Genomic DNA, 22,488 nt, shown 5'->3' with positions numbered 1-22,488 from the left:
TCGAGCCAGCATGTCCCGGGTCTGACATGGATTCGAAAGAGTATGGCCCGGGTCTGAGTACATATCGAACCACTATGGCCCGGATCTGAGATTGTATCGAACCAGTATAGCATGAGCCTGAGATTGTATTCAACCAGTATGGCCTGGGTCTGAGCTCGTATTGAACCAATATGGCCTGGGTCTGAGATCTTATTGAACCAGTATGGCCTGGGTCTGAGATCGAATTGAACCAGTATGTCCCAGGTCTGAGATCGTGTCGAACCAGTATGGCTCAGGTCTAAGATTGTATCGAACCAGTATGGCCTGTGTCTGATATCCGAATGAATCAGTATGGCCCAGGTTGAGATCATATCGATCCAGTATGGCCCAGTTCTGAGCTCATATCGAACTAGTATGGCCTGGGTCTCAGATCATATCGAACTAGTATTGCCTGGGTCTGAGATCATATCTGACCAGTATGGCCCGGATCTGAGATCACATCAAGCCCGTATTGCCAGGTCTGAGATCGTATCGAACCAGTATGGCCTGGGACTGAGATTGTATCGGACCAGTATGGCCCAGGTCAGAGATCATATCTAATTAGTATGGTCTGGATCTGAGATCATATAGAAGCGGTATGGTCTGGTTCTGAGATCATATCGAACCACTATGGCCCGAGTCTGAGATTGTATCGAACCAGTATGGCCTGGGTCTGAGATCATATCGAACCAGTATGGCCCAGTTCTGAGATCATACCGAACTAGTGTCGCCTCGGTCTGAGATCATATCGAACCAGTTTGGCCCGGGTCTGAGATCAAATCAAATCAGTATGGTGTGGGTCTGAGATCGTATCAAACCAGTATGGCCTGGGCCTGAGACCGTATCGAACCAGTGTGGCCTGGGTCTGAGTTCATATTGAACCAGTATTGCTGGGTCTGAGATCATATCAAACCAGTGTTGCCTGGGTCTGAGATCGTATCGAACCAATATGGCTGGGTCTTAGATCGTATTGAACCAGTATGGCCTGGGTCTGAGACCGTATTGAACCAGTATGGCATGGGTCTGAGATCGTATTGAACCAGTATGGCCCGGTTCTGAGATCGTATCGAACCAGTATGGCTCAGGTCTGAGATTCTATCAAACCAGTATAGCCTGTGTCTGAGATCATATCTCTCCAGTCTGGCCTGGGTCTGAGATCACATCAAGCCAGTATGGCCAGGTCTGAGATCATATCGAACCAGTATGGCCTGGGTCTGAGATCACATCAAGCCAGTATGGCCCGGGTCTGAGATCGTGTCGAACTAATATGGCCTGGGTCTGAGATCGTACTGAAGCAGTATGGCCTGCATCTGAGATCCTATTGAACCAGTATGGCCCCAGTCTGAGATTGTATCGAACCAGTATGGCCTGGGTCTGAGATCATATCGAACCAGTATGGCCCAGTTCTGAGATCATACCGAACTAGTGTCGCCTAGGTCTGAGATCATATCGAACCAGTTTGGCTCGGGTCTGAGATCAAATCAAATCAGTATGGTGTGGGTCTGAGATCGTATCAAACCAGTATGGCCTGGGCCTGAGACCGTATCGAACCAGTGTGGCCTGGGTCTGAGTTCATATTGAACCAGTATTGCTGGGTCTGAGATCATATCAAACCAGTGTTGCCTGGGTCTGAGATCGTATCGAACCAATATGGCTGGGTCTTAGATCGTATTGAACCAGTATGGCCTGGGTCTGAGACCGTATTGAACCAGTATGGCATGGGTCTGAGATCGTATTGAACCAGTATGGCCCGGTTCTGAGATCGTATCGAACCAGTATGGCTCAGGTCTGAGATTCTATCAAACCAGTATAGCCTGTGTCTGAGATCATATCTCTCCAGTCTGGCCCGGGTCTGAGATCACATCAAGCCAGTATGGCCAGGTCTGAGATCATATCGAACCAGTATGGCCCGGGTCTGAGATCATATCGAACAGCATGGCCTTGGCCCGAGATCGTATCGAACTAGTATGGTCTAGGTCTGAGATTGTTTCCAACCAGAATGGCCCCGATCTGAGATCGTATCGAACCAGTATGTCCTGGCTCTGAGATTGTATCGAAACAGTATTGCCCGGGTCTGAGATCGTATCACACCAGTATGGCCTGGGTCTGAGACTGTATCGAACTAGTATGGCCTGGGTCTGAGATCATATTGCACCAGTATGGCCCGGGTCTGAGATCATATCGAGCCAGCATGGCCCGGGTCTGACATCAATTCGAACCATTATGGCCCGGGTCTGAGATTGTATCGAACCAGTATAGCCTGGACCTGAGATTGTATTGAACCAGTATGGCCTGGATCTGAGATCGTATCGAACCAGTATGGCCTAGGTCAGTGATCATATCGAACCAGTATGGCCCGGGTCTGAATTCATATCGAACTAGTATGGTCCGGGTCTGAAATTGATTCGAACTAACATGGCCCAGGTCCGAGATTGTATCGAACCAGTATGGCCAGGTCTGAGATTGATTCGAACTAGCATTGCCTGGGTCTGCAATCATATCAAACCAGTATTGCCCAGGTCTGAGACCATATCGAATCAGTATCGTATGGGTCTGAGAACGTATCAAACTAGTATGGCCTGGGTCTGTGATCATATCGAATCAGTATGGACGGGGTGTGAGATCATATCGAACCAGTATGGCCTGGGTCTGAGTTCATATCGAACCAGTATGGCCCGGGTCTGAGGTCGTATCGAACGACTATGGCCCGGGTCTGAGGTCGTATCGAACCAGGATGGCCAACGTCTGATATCATATCGAACTAGTATGGCACGGGTCTGAGATCATATCGAACTAGTATCGCCTGGGTCTGAGATCATATCTCACCAGTATGGCCCAGGTGTGAGATCGTATCGAACCAGTATGGCCTGCGACTGAGATTGTATCGAACCAGTATGGCTCAGGTCTGAGATCTTATCAAACCAGAATGGTCTAGGTCTGAGATCGTATTTAAGTAGTATTGCCCGCGTCTGAGATCATATCAAACCAGTATGGCCCAGGTCTGAGACCATATTGAATCAGTATGGTATGGATCTGAGATTGTATCAAACCAGTATGGCCTATGTCTGAGATCGTATCGAACCAGTATGGCCCCAGTCTGAGATTGTATCGAACCAGTATAGCCTGGGCTTGAGATTATATTGAACCAGTATGGCCCGGGTCTGAGATTGGATCGAACCAGTATTGCCCGGGTCTAAGATCGTATCGAACCAGTATAGCCCAGGTCTGAGATCGTATCGAATCTATATGGCCCGGGTCTGAGATCGTATCAAACCAGTATGGTCTGGGTCTGAGATCGTATTGAACCATTATTGCCCGGGTCTGAGATCGTATCAAACCAGTATGGGCCGTGTCTGAGATCATATCGAGCCAGCATGGCCCGGGTCTGAGATTGTATCGAACGAGAATAGCCTGGCCCTGAGATTGTATTGAACCAGTATGGCCTGGGTCTGAGATCATATCGAACCAGTATGGCCCAGTTCTCAGATCATTTCGATCTAGTATGGCCCGGGTCTGAGATCATATCGAGCTAGTATGGCCCGGGTCTGAGATCGTATCGAACCAATATGGCTGTGCCTGAGATCGTATTGAACCAGTATGGCCCGGGTCTGAGATCGTATCGAACTAGTATGGCTCAGGTCTGAGATTCTATCAAACCAGTATGTCCTGTGTCTGATATCCGATCGAATCAGTATGGCACAGGTTGAGATCTTAACGAACCAGTATGGCCCGGGTGTGAGTTCATATCAAACTTGTATGGCCTGCATCTGAGATCATATCGAACCAGTATGGCACGGGTCTGAGATCATATCGCACTAGTATCGTCTGGGTCTGAGATCATATCAAACCAGTATGGCCTGTGTCTGAGATTGTATCGAACCAGTATGGCCCAGGTTTGAGATCGTATCGAACCAGCATGGCTGGGTCTGAGAACATATCAAACCAGTATGGCCTGGGTCTGAGATCGTATCAAACCAGGATGGCCATGGTCTGAGATCATATCGAACTAGTATGGTCTGGGTCTGAGATTGCGTCCAACCAGAATGGCCCGGTCTAAGTTCGTATCGAACCAGTATGTCCTGGTTCTCAGATTGTATTGAACCAGTATGACCCGGTTCTGAGATCGTATCGAACTAGTGTGGCCTGGGACTGAGACCGTATCGAACTTGTATGGCCCGGGTCTTAGATCATATCGAGCCAGCATGTCCCAGGTCTGACATGGATTCGAAAGAGTATGGCCCGGGTCTGAGTACATATCGAACCACTATGGCCCGGATCTGAGATTGTATCGAACCAGTATAGCATGAGCCTGAGATTGTATTCAACCAGTATGGCCTGGGTCTGAGCTCGTATTGAACAAATATGGCCTGGGTCTGAGATCTTATTGAACCAGTATGGCCTGGGTCTGAGATCAAATTGAACCAGTATGTCCCAGGTCTGAGATCGTGTCGAACCAGTATGGCTCAGGTCTAAGATTGTATCGAACCAGTATGGCCTGTGTCTGATATCCGAACGAATCAGTATGGCCCAGGTTGAGATCATATCGAACTAGTATGGCCTGGGTCTCAGATCATATCAAACTAGCATGGCCCGGGTCTGAGATTATATCGAACTAGTATTGCCTGGGTCTGAGATCATATCTCACCAGTATGGCCCGGATCTGAGATCACATCAAGCCCGTATTGCCAGGTCTGAGATCGTATCGAACCAGTATGGCCTGGGACTGAGATTGTATCGAACCAGTATGGCCCAGGTCAGAGATCATATCTAATTAGTATGGTCTGGGTCTGAGATCATATAGAAGCGGTATGGTCTGGTTCTGAGATCATATCGAACCACTATGGCCCGAGTCTGAGACCATATCGAACCAGAATGGTCTGGCTCTGTGATCGTATCGACCCAGTATGGCCCGGGTCTGAGATCGTATTGAACCAGTATGGCCTGGGTCTGAGATCGTATCGAACTAGTATGGCCTGGGTCTGAGGTCATATCGAACCAGTATGGCCCGGGTCTGAGATCGTATCGAACCAGCATTGCCCGGGTCTAAGATCGTATCGAACCAGTATAGCCCAGGTCTGAGATCGTATCGAATCAGTATGGCCTGGGTCTGAGATCGTATCGACCCAGTATGGTCTGGGTCTGAGATCGTATCGAAGCAGTATGGCCTGGGTCTGCGATCGTATCGAATCAGTATGCCTTGGGTCTGAGATCATATCGAACCAGTATGGCCCGGGTCTGAGATCGTATCGAACCAGTATTGCCCGGGTCTAAGATCGTATCGAACCAGTATGGCCAGGTCTGAGACCATTTCGAACCAGTATGGCCCTGGTCTGAGACCGTATCGAACTAGTATGGCCTGGGTCTGACATGGATCCGAACCAGTATGGCCCGGGTCTGATATCGTATCGAACCAGTATGATCTGGGTCAGAGATCATATCGAACCAGCATGGCCCGTGTCTGAGAAAGTATCGAACCAGTGTGGCCCGGGTCTGAGTATGATTCGAACCAGCATGGCCCAGGTCTGCGATCATATTGAACCAGTATGGCTCAGGTCTGAGATCGTTTCATACCAGTATGGTCTGGGTCTGAGATCGTATTGAACCAGTATTGCCCGGGTCTGAGATCGTATCGAACAAGCATGGCCCGGGTCTTAGATCGTATGGAACCAGTATGGCCCGGGTCTGATATCGTATCGAGCCAGTATGGCTCAGTTCTGAGGTCAGATCAAACCAGTATGGCCTGGGTCTGAGATCATATCGAACCAGTATGGCCCAGTTCTGAGTTCATATCGAACCAGTATGGCACAGGTCTGAGATCGTATTGAACCAGTATGGCCCGGGTCTGAGATCGTATCCAACCAAGATGGCCTTGGTCTGAGATCATATCGAACTAGCATGGTCTTGGTCTGAGATTGTTTCCAATCAGAATGGCATCAATCTGAGATCGTATCGAACCAGTATGTCCTGGGTCTTAAATCGTATCGAACCAGTATGGCCCTGGTCTGAGACCGTATCGAACTAGTATGGCCTGGGTCTGACCTGGATCCGAACCAGTATGGCCCGGGCCTGAGATCATATCGAACCAGTATGGCCAGGGTTAGAGATCATATCGAACCAGCATGGCCCGGGTCTGAGAAGGTATCGAACCAGTGTGGCCCACGTCTGACTATGATTCGAACTAGCATGGCCTTGGTCTGAGATCGTGTTGAACCAGTAGGGCTCAGGTCTGAGATCGTTTCATACCAGTATGGTCTGAGTCTGAGATCGTATCGAACCAGTATTGCCTGGGTCTGAGATCGTATTGAACCAGTATGGCTCAGGTCTGAGATCGTATCAAACCAGTATGGTCTGGCTCTGAGATCATATTGAACTAGTATTGCCGGGGTCTGAGATCGTATTGAACCAGTATGGCCTGGGTCTGAGATCGTATTGAACCAGTATGGCCCGGGTCTGAGATCATATCGAACCAGCATGGCCCGGGTCTGAGATTGTATAGAACGAGTATAGCCTGGGCCTGAGATTGTATTGAACCAGTATGGCCCGGGTCTGAGATTGTATCGAACCAGTATGGCCCAGGTCTGAGATCGTATCCAACCCATATGGCTCAGATCTGAGATTGTATCAAACCAGTATGGGCAGTGTCTGAGATCATATCGAATCAGTATAGCCCAGGTCTGAGACCATATCGAACCAGTATGGCCCGGGTCTGATATCGTATCGAACCAGTATGGTCTGGGTCAGAGATCATATCGAACCAGCATGGCCCGTGTCTGAGAAAGTATCGAACCAGTGTAGCCCGGGTCTGAGTATGATTCGAACCAGCATGGCCCAGGTCTGAGATCATATTGAACCAGTATGGCTCAGGTCTGAGATCGTTTCATACCAGTATGGTCTGGGTCTGAGATCGTATTGAACCAGTATTGCCCGGGTCTGAGATCGTATCGAACCAGTGTGGCCCCTGTCTTAGATCGTATGGAACTCGTCTGGCCCGGGTCTGAGATTGATTCGAACAAGCATGGCCCGGGTCTCAGATCATGTCGAACCAGTATGGCCCGGGTCAGAGATCATATCGAACCAGCATGGCCCGGGTCTCAGATCGTATGGAACCAGTATTGCCCGGGTCTGAGTTCGTATCCAACCCATATGGCTCAGGTCTGAGATTGTATTGAACCAGTATGGTCTGGGTCTGAGATCGTATTGAACCAGTATTGCCCGGGTCTGAGATCGTATCGAACAAGTGTGGCCCCTGTCTTAGATCGTATGGAACCAGTATGGCCCGGGTCTGAGATTGATTCGAACAAGCATGGCTCAGTTCTGAGGTCATATCAAACCAGTATGGCCTGGGTCTGAGATCATATCGAACCAGTATGGCCCAGTTCTGAGATCATATCGAACCAGTATGGCCCGCGTCTGAGATCATAACGAACCAGCATGGCCGGGGACTGAGATCATATCGAATCAGTATGGCCTGGGACTGAGATCATATCGAACCAGTATGGTCCGGGTCTGTGATCGTATCGAACCAGTATGGTCCGGGGTTGAGATCGTATCAAACCAGTATGGTCTGGGTCTGAGATGGTATTGAACCATTATTGCCTGGGTCTGAGATCGTATCGAACCAGTGTGGCCGAGGTCTGAGATCTTATTGAACCAGTATGGCTCAGTTCTGTGGTCATATCAAACTAGTATGGCCTGGGTCTGAGATCATATCGAACCAGTATGACACAGGTCTGAGATCATATCGAACCAGTATGGCACAGGTCTGAGATCGTATTGAACCAGTATGGCCTGCATCTGCCATCCTATTGAACCAGTATGGCCCGGGTCTGAGATCGTATCGAACCAGGATGGCCTTGGTCTGAGATCATATCGAACTAGCATGGTCTTGGTCTGAGATTGTTTCCAATCAGAATGGCCCCGGTCTGAGATCGTATCGAACCAGTATGTCCTGGGTCTTAAATCGTATCGAACCAGTATGGCCCTGGTCTGAGACCGTGTCGAACTAGTATGGCCTGGGTCTGCCCTGGATCCGAACCAGTATGGCCCGGGTCAGAGATCATATCGAACCAGCATGGCCCGTGTCTGAGAAAGTATCGAACCAGTGCGGCCCGGATCTGAGTATGATTCGAACTAGCATGGCCCGGGTCTGAGATCATATTGAACCAGTATGGCTCAGGTCTGAGATCGTTTCATACCAGTATGGTCTGGCTCTGAGATCATATTGAACTAGTATTGCCGGGGTCTGAGATCGTATTGAACCAGTATGGCCTGGGTCTGAGATCGTATTGAACCAGTATGTCCAGGGTCTGAGATCGTATCCAACCCATATGGCTCAGGTCTGAGATCATATCGAACTAGTATGGCCCGGGTCTGAGATCATATCGAACCAGTATGGCACGGGTCAGAGATCATATTGAACCAGTATGGCTGGGTCTGAGATCATCTCAAACCAGTATGGCCTGGGTCTGAGATCGTATCGAACTAGTATGGCCTGGGTCTGAGATCATATCAAACCAGTATGGCCTGGGTCTGAGATCATATCGAACCAATATGCCTGGGTCTGAGATCATATTGAACCAGTATGGCATGGGTCTAAGGTCGTATTGAACCAGTATGGCCCGGTTCTAAGATTGTATCGAACCAGTATGGCCCGGGTCTGAGATTGATTCAAACCAGCATTGCCTGGGTCTACGATCATATCAAACCAGTATGTCCCGTGGCTAAGATCGTATCAAACCAGTATGGCCCGGGTCTGAGATCATATCTAATTAGTATGGTCTGGGTCTGAGATCGTATCGACCCAGTATGGCTGAGGTCTGAGATCGTATCAGACCAGTATGGTCTGGGTCTGAGATCGTATCGAAGCAGTATGGCCTGGGTCTGCGATCGTATCGAATCAGTATGCCTTGGGTCTGAGATCATATCGAACCAGTATGGCCCGGGTCTGAGATCGTATCGAACCAGTATTGCCCGGGTCTAAGATCGTATCGAACCAGTATGGCCAGGTCTGAGACCATTTCAAATCAGTATGCCTTGGGTCTGAGATCATATCGAACCAGTATGGCCCGGGTCTGAGATCGTATCGAACCAGTATTGCCCGGGTCTAAGATCGTATCGAACCAGTATGGCCAGGTCTGAGACCATTTCGAATCAGTATGGTGTGGGTCTGAGTTCGTATCGAACCAGTATGGCCTGGGTCTGAGTTCGTATCGAACAAGTATGGCACAGGTCTGAGATCGTATTGAACCAGTATGGCCTGCATCTGAGATCCTTTTGAACCAGTATGGCCTGGGTCTGAGATCGTATCGAACCAGGATGGCCTTGTTCTGAGATTATATCGAACTAGTATGGTCTTGGTCTGAGATTGTTTCCAACCAGAATGGCACCAGTCTGAGATCGTATCAATCCAGTATGTCCTGGGTCTTAGATCGTATCGAACCAGTATGGCCCTGGTCTGAGACCGTATCGAACTGGTATGGCCTGGGTCTGACATGGATCCGAACCAGTATGGCCCGGGTCTGATATCGTATCAAACCAGTATGGTCTGGGTCAGAGATCATATCGAACCAGCATGGCCCGTGTCTGAGAAAGTATCGAACCAGTGTGGCCCGGGACTGAGTATGATTCGAACTAGCATGGTCCAGGTCTGAGATCATATTGAACCAGTATGGCTCAGGTCTGAGATCGTTTCATACCAGTATGGTCTGGGTCTGAGATCGTATTGAACCAGTATTGTCCGGGTCTGAGATTGATTCGAACAAGTGTGGCCCGGGTCTCAGATCGTATGGAACCAGTATTGCCCGGGTCTGAGATCGTATCGAACCAGTATGGCTCAGATCTGAGGTCAGATCAAACCAGCATGGCCTGGGTCTGAGATCATATCGAACCAGTATGGCCCAGTTCTGAGATCATATCGAACCAGTATGGCACAGGTCTGAGATCGTACTGAACCAGTATGGCCTGCATCTGCCATCCTATTGAACCAGTATGGCCCGGGTCTGAGATCGTATTGAACCAGGATGGCCTTGGTCTGAGATCATATCGATCTAGCATGGTCTTGGTCTGAGATTGTTTCCAATCAGAATGGCCCCGGTCTGAGATCGTATCGAACCAGTATGTCCTGGGTCTTAAATCGTATCGAACCAGTATGGCCCTGGTCTGAGACCGTATCGAACTAGTATGGCCTGGGTCTGACCTGGATCCGAACCAGCATGGCCCGGGCCTGAGATCGTATCGAACCAGTATGGCCAGGGTCAGAGATCATATCGAACCAGTGTGGCCCGGGTCTGAGTATGATTCGAACTAGCATGGCCCAGGTCTGAGATCATATTGAACCAGTATGGCTCAGGTCTGAGATCGTTTCATACCAGTATGGTCTGGGTCTGAGATCGTATTGAACCAGTATTGCCCGGGTCTGAGATCGTATCGAACCAGTGTGGCCCTTGTCTTAGATCGTATGCAACTAGTATGGCCCGGGTCTGAGATTGATTCGAACAAGCATGGCCCGGGTCTCAGATCATGTCGAACCAGTATGGCCCGGGTCAGAGATCATATCGAACCAGCATGGCCCGGGTCTCAGATCGTATGGAACCAGTATGGCCCGGGTCTGAGATTGATTCGAACAAGCATGGCTCAGTTCTGAGGTCATATCGAACCAGTATGGCCCAGTTCTGAGATCATATCGAACCAGTATGGCCCGCGTCTGAGATCATAACGAACTAGTATGGCCCGGGACTGAGATCATATCAAATCAGTATGGCCTGGGTCTGAGATCATATCAAACCAGTATGGTCCGGGTCTGTGATCGTATCGAACCAGTATGGTCCGGGTCTGAGATCGTATCGAACCAGTATGGTCCGGGTTTGAGATCGTATCAAACCAGTATGGTCTGGGTCTTAGATGGTATTGAACCATTATTGCCTGGGTCTGAGATCGTATCGAACCAGTATGGCCTGGGTCTGAGATCTTATTGAACCAGTATGGCTCAGTTCTGAGGTCATATCAATCCAGTATGTCCTGGGTCTTAGATCGTATCGAACCAGTATGGCCCTGGTCTGAGACCGTATCGAACTGGTATGGCCTGGGTCTGACATGGATCCGAACCAGTATGGCCCGGGTCTGATATCGTATCGAACCAGTATGGTCTGGGTCAGAGATCATATCGAACCAGCATGGCCCGTGTCTGAGAAAGTATCGAACCAGTGTGGCCCGGGACTGAGTATGATTCGAACTAGCATGGTCCAGGTCTGAGATCATATTGAACCAGTATGGCTCAGGTCTGAGATCGTTTCATACCAGTATGGTCTGGGTCTGAGATCGTATTGAACCAGTATTGTCCGGGTCTGAGATTGATTCGAACAAGTGTGGCCCGGGTCTCAGATCGTATGGAACCAGTATTGCCCGGGTCTGAGATCGTATCGAACCAGTATGGCTCAGATCTGAGGTCAGATCAAACCAGTATGGCCTGGGTCTGAGATCATATCGAACCAGTATGGCCCAGTTCTGAGATCATATCGAACCAGTATGGCACAGGTCTGAGATCGTACTGAACCAGTATGGCCTGCATCTGCCATCCTATTGAACCAGTATGGCCCGGGTCTGAGATCGTATTGAACCAGGATGGCCTTGGTCTGAGATCATATCGAACTAGCATGGTCTTGGTCTGAGATTGTTTCCAATCAGAATGGCCCCGGTCTGAGATCGTATCGAACCAGTATGTCCTGGGTCTTAAATCGTATCGAACCAGTATGGCCCTGGTCTGAGACCGTATCGAACTAGTATGGCCTGGGTCTGACCTGGATCCGAACCAGTATGGCCCGGGCCTGAGATCGTATCGAACCAGTATGGCCAGGGTCAGAGATCATATCGAACCAGTGTGGCCCGGGTCTGAGTATGATTCGAACTAGCATGGCCCAGGTCTGAGATCATATTGAACCAGTATGGCTCAGGTCTGAGATCGTTTCATACCAGTATGGTCTGGGTCTGAGATCGTATTGAACCAGTATTGCCCGGGTCTGAGATCGTATCGAACCAGTGTGGCCCCTGTCTTAGATCGTATGCAACTAGTATGGCCCGGGTCTGAGATTGATTCGAACAAGCATGGCCCGGGTCTCAGATCATGTCGAACCAGTATGGCCCGGGTCAGAGATCATATCGAACCAGCATGGCCCGGGTCTCAGATCGTATGGAACCAGTATGGCCCGGGTCTGAGATTGATTCGAACAAGCATGGCTCAGTTCTGAGGTCATATCGAACCAGTATGGCCCAGTTCTGAGATCATATCGAACCAGTATGGCCCGCGTCTGAGATCATAACGAACTAGTATGGCCCGGGACTGAGATCATATCAAATCAGTATGGCCTGGGTCTGAGATCATATCAAACCAGTATGGTCCGGGTCTGTGATCGTATCGAACCAGTATGGTCCGGGTCTGAGATCGTATCGAACCAGTATGGTCCGGGTTTGAGATCGTATCAAACCAGTATGGTCTGGGTCTTAGATGGTATTGAACCATTATTGCCTGGGTCTGAGATCGTATCGAACCAGTATGGCCTGGGTCTGAGATCTTATTGAACCAGTATGGCTCAGTTCTGAGGTCATATCAAACCAGTATGGCCTGGGTCTGAGATCATATCGAACCAGTATGGCACAGTTCTGAGATCGTATTGAACCAGTATGGCCTGCATCTGCCATCCTATTGAACCAGTATGGCCCGGGTCTGAGATCGTATCGAACCAGGATGGCTTTGGTCTGAGATCATATCGAACTAGCATGGTCTTGGTCTGAGATTGTTTCCAATCAGAATGGCCCCGGTCTGAGATCGTATCGAACCAGTATGTCCTGGGTCTTAAATCGTATCGATCCAGTATGGCCCTGGTCTGAGACCGTATTGAACTAGTATGGCCTGGGTCTGACCTGGATCCGAACCAGTATGGCCCGGTTCTAAGATTGTATCGAACCAGTATGGCCCGGGTCTGAGATTGATTCAAACCAGCATTGCCTGGGTCTACGATCATATCAAACCAGTATGGCCCGTGTCTAAGATCGTATCAAACCAGTATGGCCCGGGTCTGAGATCATATCTAATTAGTATGGTCTGGGTCTGAGATCGTATCGACCCAGTATGGCTGAGGTCTGAGATCGTATCAGACCAGTATGGTCTGGGTCTGAGATCGTATCGAAGCAGTATGGCCTGGGTCTGCGATCGTATCGAATCAGTATGCCTTGGGTCTGAGATCATTTCGAATCAGTATGGTGTGGGTCTGAGATCGTATCGAACCAGTATGGCCTGGGTCTGAGTTCGTATCGAACCAGTATGGCACAGGTCTGAGATCGTATTGAACCAGTATGGCCTGCATCTGAGATCCTTTTGAACCAGTATGGCCCGGGTCTGAGATCTTATCGAGCCAGGATGGCCTTGGTCTGAGATGATATCGAACTAGTATGGTCTTGGTCTGAGATTGTTTCCAACCAGAATGGCCCCAGTCTGAGATCGTATCAATCCAGTATGTCCTGGGTCTTAGATCGTATCGAACCAGTATGGCCAGGGTCAGAGATCATATCGAACCAGTGTGGCCCGGGTCTGAGTATGATTCGAACTAGCATGGCCCAGGTCTGAGATCATATTGAACCAGTATGGCTCAGGTCTGAGATCGTTTCATACCAGTATGGTCTGGGTCTGAGATCGTATTGAACCAGTATTGCCCGGGTCTGAGATCGTATCGAACCAGTGTGGCCCCTGTCTTAGATCGTATGGAACCAGTATGGCCCGGGTCTGAGATTGATTCGAACAAGCATGGCTCAGTTCTGAGGTCATATCGAACCAGTATGGCCCAGTTCTGAGATCATATCGAACCAGTATGGCCCGTGTCTGAGATCATAACGAACTAGTATGGCCCGGGACTGAGATCATATCAAATCAGTATGGCCTGGGTCTGAGATCATATCAAACCAGTATGGTCCGGGTCTGTGATCGTATCGAACCAGTATGGTCCGGGTCTGAGATCGTATCGAACCAGTATGGTCCGGGTTTGAGATCGTATCAAACCAGTATGGTCTGGGTCTGAGATGGTATTGAACCATTGTTGCCTGGGTCTGAGATCGTATCGAACCAGTATGGCCGAGGTCTGAGATCTTATTGAACCAGTATGGCTCAGTTCTGAGGTCATATCAAACCAGTATGGCCTGGGTCTGAGATCATATCGAACCAGGATGGCTTTGGTCTGAGATCATATCGAACTAGCATGGTCTTGGTCTGAGATTGTTTCCAATCAGAATGGCCCCGGTCTGAGATCGTATCGAACCAGTATGTCCTGGGTCTTAAATCGTATCGATCCAGTATGGCCCTGGTCTGAGACCGTATTGAACTAGTATGGCCTGGGTCTGACCTGGATCCGAACCAGTATGGCCCGGTTCTAAGATTGTATCGAACCAGTATGGCCCGGGTCTGAGATTGATTCAAACCAGCATTGCCTGGGTCTACGATCATATCAAACCAGTATGGCCCGTGTCTAAGATCGTATCAAACCAGTATGGCCCGGGTCTGAGATCATATCTAATTAGTATGGTCTGGGTCTGAGATCGTATCGACCCAGTATGGCTGAGGTCTGAGATCGTATCAGACCAGTATGGTCTGGGTCTGAGATCGTATCGAAGCAGTATGGCCTGGGTCTGCGATCGTATCGAATCAGTATGCCTTGGGTCTGAGATCATTTCGAATCAGTATGGTGTGGGTCTGAGATCGTATCGAACCAGTATGGCCTGGGTCTGAGTTCGTATCGAACCAGTATGGCACAGGTCTGAGATCGTATTGAACCAGTATGGCCTGCATCTGAGATCCTTTTGAACCAGTATGGCCCGGGTCTGAGATCTTATCGAGCCAGGATGGCCTTGGTCTGAGATGATATCGAACTAGTATGGTCTTGGTCTGAGATTGTTTCCAACCAGAATGGCCCCAGTCTGAGATCGTATCAATCCAGTATGTCCTGGGTCTTAGATCGTATCGAACCAGTATGGCCCTGGTCTGAGACCGTATCGAACTAGTATGGCCTGGGTCTGAGATCATATCGAGCTAGCATGGCCTGGGTCTGACATGGATCCGAACCAGTATGGCCCGGGTCTGAGATCGTATCGAACCAGTATGGCCCGGGTCAGAGATCATATCGAACCAGCATGTCCCGGGTCTGAGATTGATTCGAACTAGCATGGCCCGGGTCTGAGATCGTATCGAACCAGTATGGCTCAGGTCTGAGATCGTATTGTACCAGTATGGTCTGAGTCTGAGATCGTATTGAACTAGTATTGCCTGGGTCTGAGATCGTATCGAACCAGTATGGCCCAAGTCTGAGACCATATCGAACCAGTATCACCCGGGTCTGAGATCTTATCGAACCAGTGTGGCCCGGGTCTTAGATCGTATGGAACCAGTATGGCCCGGGTTTGAGATTGATTCGTACTAGCATGGCCCGGGTCTGAGATCGTGTCGAACCAGTATGGCCCGGGTCAGAGATCATATCGAACCAGCATGGCCCGTGTCTGAGTTCATATTGAACCAGTATGACCCGGGTCTGAGATTGAATCAAACTAGCATAGCCTGGGTCTGAGATCATTTCGAACCAGTATGGCTCATGTCTGAGATTGATTCAAACTAGCATGGCCCGGGTGTGAGATTGTATCGAACCAGTATGGCCCGGGTCTGAGATTGATTCGAACCAGCATTGCCTGGGTCTACGATCATATCAAACCAGTATGGCCCGTGTCTAAGATCGTATCAAACCAGTATGGCCCGGGTCTGAGATCATATCTAATTAGTATGGTCTGGGTCTGAGATCGTATCGACCCAGTATGGCTGAGGTCTGAGATCGTATCAGACCAGTATGGTCTGGGTCTGAGATCGTATCGAAGCAGTATGGCCTGGGTCTGCGATCGTATCGAATCAGTATGCCTTGGGTCTGAGATCATATCGAACCAGTATGGCCCGGGTCTGAGATCGTATCGAACCAGTATTGCCCGGGTCTAAGATCGTATCGAACCAGTATGGCCAGGTCTGAGACCATTTCAAATCAGTATGCCTTGGGTCTGAGATCATATCGAACCAGTATGGCCCGGGTCTGAGATCGTATCGAACCAGTATTGCCCGGGTCTAAGATCGTATCGAACCAGTATGGCCAGGTCTGAGACCATTTCGAATCAGTATGGTGTGGGTCTGAGTTCGTATCGAACCAGTATGGCCTGGGTCTGAGTTCGTATCGAACAAGTATGGCACAGGTCTGAGATCGTATTGAACCAGTATGGCCTGCATCTGAGATCCTTTTGAACCAGTATGGCCTGGGTCTGAGATCGTATCGAACCAGGATGGCCTTGGTCTGAGATCATATCGAACTAGTATGGCCTTGGGCTGAGATTGTTTCCAACCAGAATGGCCCCAGTCTGAGATCGTATCAATCCAGTATATCCTGGGTCTTAGATCGTATCGAACCAGTATGGCCCTGGTCTGATACCGTATCGAACTAGTATGGCCTGGGTCTGACATGGATCCGAACCAGTATGGCCCGGGTCTGATATCGTATCGAACCAGTATGGTCTGGGTCAGAGATCATATCGAACCAGCATGGCCCGTGTCTGAGAAAGTATCGAACCAGTGTGGCCCGGGTCTGAGTATGATTCGAACTAGCATGGCCCAGGTCTGAGATCATATTGAACCAGTATGGCTCAGGTCTGAGATCGTTTCATACCAGTATGGTCTGGGTCTGAGATCGTATTGAACCAGTATTGCCCGGGTCTGAGATCGTATCGAACCAGTGTGGCCCCTGTCTTAGATCGTATGGAACTAGTATGGCCCGGGTCTGAGATTGATTCGAACAAGCATGGCCCGGGTCTCAGATCATGTCGAACCAGTATGGCCCGGGTCAGAGATCATATCGAACCAGCATGGCCCGGGTCTCAGATCGTATGGAACCAGTATTGCCCGGGTCTGAGTTCGTATCGAACCAGTATAGCTCAGTTCTGAGGTCATATCTAACAAGTATGGCCTGGGTCTGAGATCATATCGAACCAGTATGGCCCAGTTTTGAGATCATATCGAACCAGTATGGCCCGTGTCTGAGATCATAACAAACCAGTATGGCCCGGGACTGAGATCATATCAAATCAGTATGGCCTGGGTCTGAGATCATATCGAACCAGTATGGTCCGGGTCTGTGATCGTATCAAACCAGTATGGTCTGGGTCTGAGATGGTATTGAACCATTATTGCCTGGGTCTGAGATCGTATCGAACCAGTATGGCCTGCACCTGAGATCGTATTGAACCAGTATGGCCCGGGTCTGATATCGTATCGAACCAGTATGGTCTGGGTCAGAGATCATATCGAACCAGCATGGCCCGTGTCTGAGAAAGTATCGAACCAGTGTGGCCCGGGTCTGAGATTGTATCGAACCAGTGTGGCCCAGGTCTGAGATCATATCGAACCAGTATGGCCCGGGTCTGAGATCATATCGAACCAGTATGGCCTGGTCTGAGATCGTATCGAACCTGCATGGCCTGGGTCTGAGATTGATTATACCAGTATGGCCCGGGTCTGAGATCATATCGAACCAGTATGGCCCGGGTCTGAGATCATATCGAACCAGTATGGCCTGGTCTGAGATCGTATCGAACCTGCATGGCCTGGGTCTGAGATCATATCGAACCAGTATGGCCCGGGTCTGAGATCATATCGAACCAGTATGGCCTGGGTCTGAGATCGTATCGAACCTGCATGGCCTGGGTCTGAGATTGATTAAACCAGTGTGGCCCGGGTCTGAGGTCGTATCAAACCAGTATGGCCCAGGTCTGAATGCGAGGAATGATTCAAGTTTTGGACAATTTAAACGGCCAGCTAGTTTTAAAGTTAGGGTGACGGGGCCAGAGTAGAGAGTCAGGTAGGTTCAGCTTGCTGCTCCACAAGGTTATTCGTCTGTGTGGTGAACCGAGGCTGTGGTCTGAAAGTGGGAGGCTCCAGTGAGCAGCAGTGATGCCTGGCTTGTGGCTGGAAACATGATAAAGTCAGCAGATGCTGGAAATCCGATCAACACGCAGAAAATGCTGCAGGAACTCAGCAGGCCAGGCAGCATCTATGGAAAATAGCACAGCTGAGCTTCGGACCAACACCTTCTATTGATGACTTTTCACGGCTGAAGTGTCTCGGCCCAAAACATTAACTTTTTAGGCTTTTCCATAGACGCTGCCTGACTTGCAGAGTTGCTCCAGTATTTTGTGTGTGTTGTTTTGTGTCCGTTGACTCACTGTTGTGGACTTCCGTTCTGAATGCTATCTGTTTGCTTTTATTGTCTGTATGATTTATTTTTTTCTCTCTGCACATTGGGGGTTGTACAGTCTGCTTTGTTTAACGGGTTCTATTGCATTTCTTTGACTTATGGCTGCCTGTAAGGAAAATAATTTCAAGGTTGTATAAAGCCTACATACTTTGATAATAAATGTACTTTTAACTTTGAACCTTGGATGAGAGAAGTTTGGCTCTGGTCTGCATGTGGGTAGATTGGACTCGGCAATATATCAAGTTAGCATGGACTACATGGGCCAAAGGGCCTGTTTCTGTGCATTAGTACTCTATGACTCTGACAATTCCTTTCATGAGAGGCAAGGAAAATTAATAAAACTCAAGGCAGAAAATCCTCAGGACCCATTGAAGTGACAGAAGATTAAAGATCTTGTAACTGGCTGTGAAACACTTTGGGACACCCTGAAGTTATCGAGAAGGAGGCTTCTCTTGTTCTCAGGCTAATGGAAGATGTCAGAGGTTGTTTTTTTCAAAACAGAGAATAGCGGGCACTGGAATGCACTGCTATAGTGGTGGTTGAGGCTGATTTAAGAGATTCTTCGATAGGCATATGGATGTAAGAAAGATGCAGGGTTCTGGGCTGTGTGGGAGGGAAGGGTTGAACTGATGATGGAGTCCGTTTATATAGATCAGCACAGCATCATGGGCCAAAGGGCTCGTACTATGCTGTACTGGACTATGTTCTCATTTAATTTTGTTAAACAAAGTTTTCATGTTCGTATGCTCTTGGATAAAATGATCTAGCTCATTCAGCTCCCAGCCCAATAATAAACAGTTGAGTAGCTCTCTTTTACTGCAGCATGCTATATTTCATTCAGAGTTTGAGGAAACTGGAATGTTACCGAAGACACTAGGAAATTTCAACAGTGGAGGGCATTCTGCCTGGTTGCATCACCGGCTGGTAGAGAGGGCCACTACAGAGTACCACTGGTACAGAGGGCCACTGGTGCAGAGGGCCACTGGTACAGAGGGCCACTGGTACAGAAAGTCACTGGTGCAGAGGGCCATTGGTAAAGAGGGTCACTGGTACAGAAGGCCACTGGTACAGAAGGTCACTGGTAGAGAGGGTCACTGGTACAGAGGGCCGCTGGTACAGAGGGTCGCTGGTAGAGAGGGCCGCTGGTACAGAGGATCACTGGTAGAGAGGGTCACTGGTACAGAGGGCCACTGGTACAGAAGGTCACTGGTAGAGAGGATCACTGGTAGAGAGGGTCACTGGTACAGAGGGTCGCTGGTACAGAGGGCCACTGGTACAGAGGGCCGCTGGTACAGAGGATCACTGGTAGAGAGGGTCACTGGTACAGAGTGCCACTGGTACAGAGGGCCACTGGTACAGAGGGCCACTGGTAGAGAGGGCCACTGGTAAAGAAAGTCACTGGTGCAGAGGGCCACTGGTACAGAGGGCCTCTGGTACAGAGGGTCACTGGTACAGAGGGTCACTGGTAGAGAGGGCCACTGGTACAGAAAGTCACTGGTGCAGAGGGCCACTGGTACAGAGGGTCGCTGGTACAGAGGGTCACTGGTACAGAGGGTCGCTGGTACAGAGGGCCACTGGTACAGAGGGTCACTGGTAGAGAGGGTCACTGGTACAGAGGGCCACTGGTACAGAGGGCCACTGGTACAGAGGGCTACAGGTACAGAGGGTCACTGGTACAGAGGGTCACTGGTACAGAGGGTCACTGGTAGAGAGGGTCACTGGTACAGAGGGCCACTGGTAGAGAGGGCCACTGGTAGAGAGGGTCACTGGTACAGACCCTCACCACATATATATTTTTTTCATTTCTTACAGTAAACAGTCGATGTTTCAGGATGAGAGTCTTTATCAGGTCTCGTGTGTTATTCTGGATTTTCAGCATCTGCAGAATCTCATGTTTGCATATGTTTTTAATGTATTGCACTGTACTGCTGCAACAAAACAACAAATTTCACAACATATATCAGTGATGATAAAGTTGACTCTGGTTTTATTGTTCCTAAAAGGGAAAGTAAACGCGCGTACATTTTGTAGATAAACATCATTCAGTAACTACAGGCAATTTAAAGGGTTAACACATAATTAAAAATTCTGATATTCTTTTGCTTTCTATTTTGACCTAACAGGTAACAATGAAAAAGATTAATATGTAGAGAGGGTCACTGGTAGAGAGGGTCACTGGTACAGAGGGCCACTGGTAGAGAGGGTCACTGGTAGAGAGGGCCACTGGTACTGGGGGTCACTGGTATAGAGGGCCACTGCAGAGGAACTGAAAAGACTACAAAGGGCTGCAGACTCAACGAGCTCCATCATGAGCATCAGCCTCCCCAGTATCAAGGACATTAGTGAAAGCCAATGCCTCACCGAGGCAGTATCTATCAGAGGAAAAGCACCATCCGGCACATGACCTTCTGTCATTGTTACCATCAGGAAGAAGTTACAGGAGCTGGAAGAGACACACTCAATGTTTTTGAACCAGCTTTTCCCCCTTCATTATCAGACATCTGAATAGTCCACAAACTCATGAACGATATTCTGCTCTCTTTTTTCACCACATATATATTTTTTTCATTTCTTACAGTAAACAGTCGATGTTTCAGGATGAGAGTCTTTATCAGGTCTCGTGTGTTATTCTGGATTTTCAGCATCTGCAGAATCTCATGTTTGCATATGTTTTTAATGTATTGCACTGTACTGCTGCAACAAAACAACAAATTTCACAACATATATCAGTGATGATAAAGTTGACTCTGGTTTTATTGTTCCTAAAAGGGAAAGTAAACGCGCGTACATTTTGTAGATAAACATCATTCAGTAACTACAGGCAATTTAAAGGGTTAACACATAATTAAAAATTCTGATATTCTTTTGCTTTCTATTTTGACCTAACAGGTAACAATGAAAAAGATTAATATGTAAACAGGTAACAAATAAAAAGGTTAATACAGTATATAAATGATCTGGATGAAAATATATATGGGTGGATGATGCCAAAATCGGTGGAGTTGTGGACAGTGTAGAAGACTGGCAAAGAAAGCAGCACCATATAGATCAGTTACAGTTATGGGCAGAGAAATGGTGAATGTGAGGTGTTGCACCTCGGTGGGGCCAGTGCCAGAAGACAGGACACTGTTAACAGTGTTGCTGAGCAAAGAGATCTTGCGATTCTTAACTCCTTGAAAGTGGCTACACAGGTCGATAAGGTAGTTGAGAAGGCTTATGGAATGCTTGCTTCTATTAGTCGAGGTATTGAGTTCAAAAGTCAGGAGGTTATGTTGCAACTTCATAAAACTCTGGTCAGGCCACATCTTGAGTATTGCATACAGTTCTGGTGATCCCACTACAGGAAGGATGTGGCTTTGGAGAGGGGCAGAAGAGGTTTACCAGGATGCTGCCTGGTTTCAAGGACATGTGTTATCACGAGAGACTGGATAAACTTGGGTTATTTTCTCCGGAGCGTCAGAGGCTGAGGGGATATCTAATAGAGGTTTACACTCTATCTGATAGAGGCACAGATAGAGTGGACAGAGAGTATCTGCTTCCTGGGGTAGAAATGTCTAATACCAGAGGGCATGCATTGAAGGTGAGAGTGGGGTAGGTTCAAAGGGGATAGAGGGGTAAGTTTTTTTTTTACTCAGAAAGTTGTGGATGCCTGGATTGTGCTGCCTGGTGCTAGCCTCAAAAGACAGACCCAGGGAGAAGGACAGGAAGGAGTTCAGATGTCATTCACACCCTGTCGATGAACTGCAAGTTGATGGAGCTTCCAGGGACAAGCAGTGTCCTGGTTTTGGCCTTAACCCCTTTTCCCGAAGGATCTGGTCGGACTTCAAAGTGCTTGATCAGCTGAGGGAAGAAGAGAGCAGAGACTGAAGTCAGGCACAGACAGCACAAGTGATAAACCTGATGGCATGAGCACTGAATTCTCCAATTTCAGGTAACCCACTCCTCCTCTTTGGATCTTGACCATTTTCCCTGGACTTACTCCAACCCTGTCCCCTATCACACTGTTTCTCTCCCCTCTCCCACTATTCCCAACTCCTTCCTCAGTTCCATGCTCCATCTTGTTCTCCAGTCAGATTTCATCATCCAGCAGCCCTTTGTTGCCTTCACCTATCCAGTCCCAGATCTTTGCACTCTCCCCTCCTGCATGGCACAT

At 48.8% G+C, this 22,488-nt stretch overlaps 1 protein-coding gene across 1 annotated transcript in view; it reads right to left on the bottom strand.

Moving 5' to 3' along the window:
- Positions 1-20,305: 20,305 nt before the first annotated feature.
- LOC140199245 (sterol 26-hydroxylase, mitochondrial-like) overlaps positions 20,306-22,488 on the bottom strand; it is an 88,517-nt gene continuing 86,334 nt past the window's right edge. The window contains exon 9 of the mRNA XM_072260959.1: positions 20,306-22,175. Coding sequence (XP_072117060.1) covers positions 22,059-22,175 — 117 coding nt within the window. The 3' untranslated portion in view covers positions 20,306-22,058. The remainder of the gene's footprint in view (positions 22,176-22,488) is intronic.

This window comes from Mobula birostris, chromosome 6 (assembly GCF_030028105.1).
Source record: "Mobula birostris isolate sMobBir1 chromosome 6, sMobBir1.hap1, whole genome shotgun sequence".
NCBI lineage: Eukaryota > Metazoa > Chordata > Chondrichthyes > Myliobatiformes > Myliobatidae > Mobula > Mobula birostris.
Note: the sequence above shows the minus strand (reverse complement) of the source record. Positions and strands in the feature narration are given on the sequence as shown.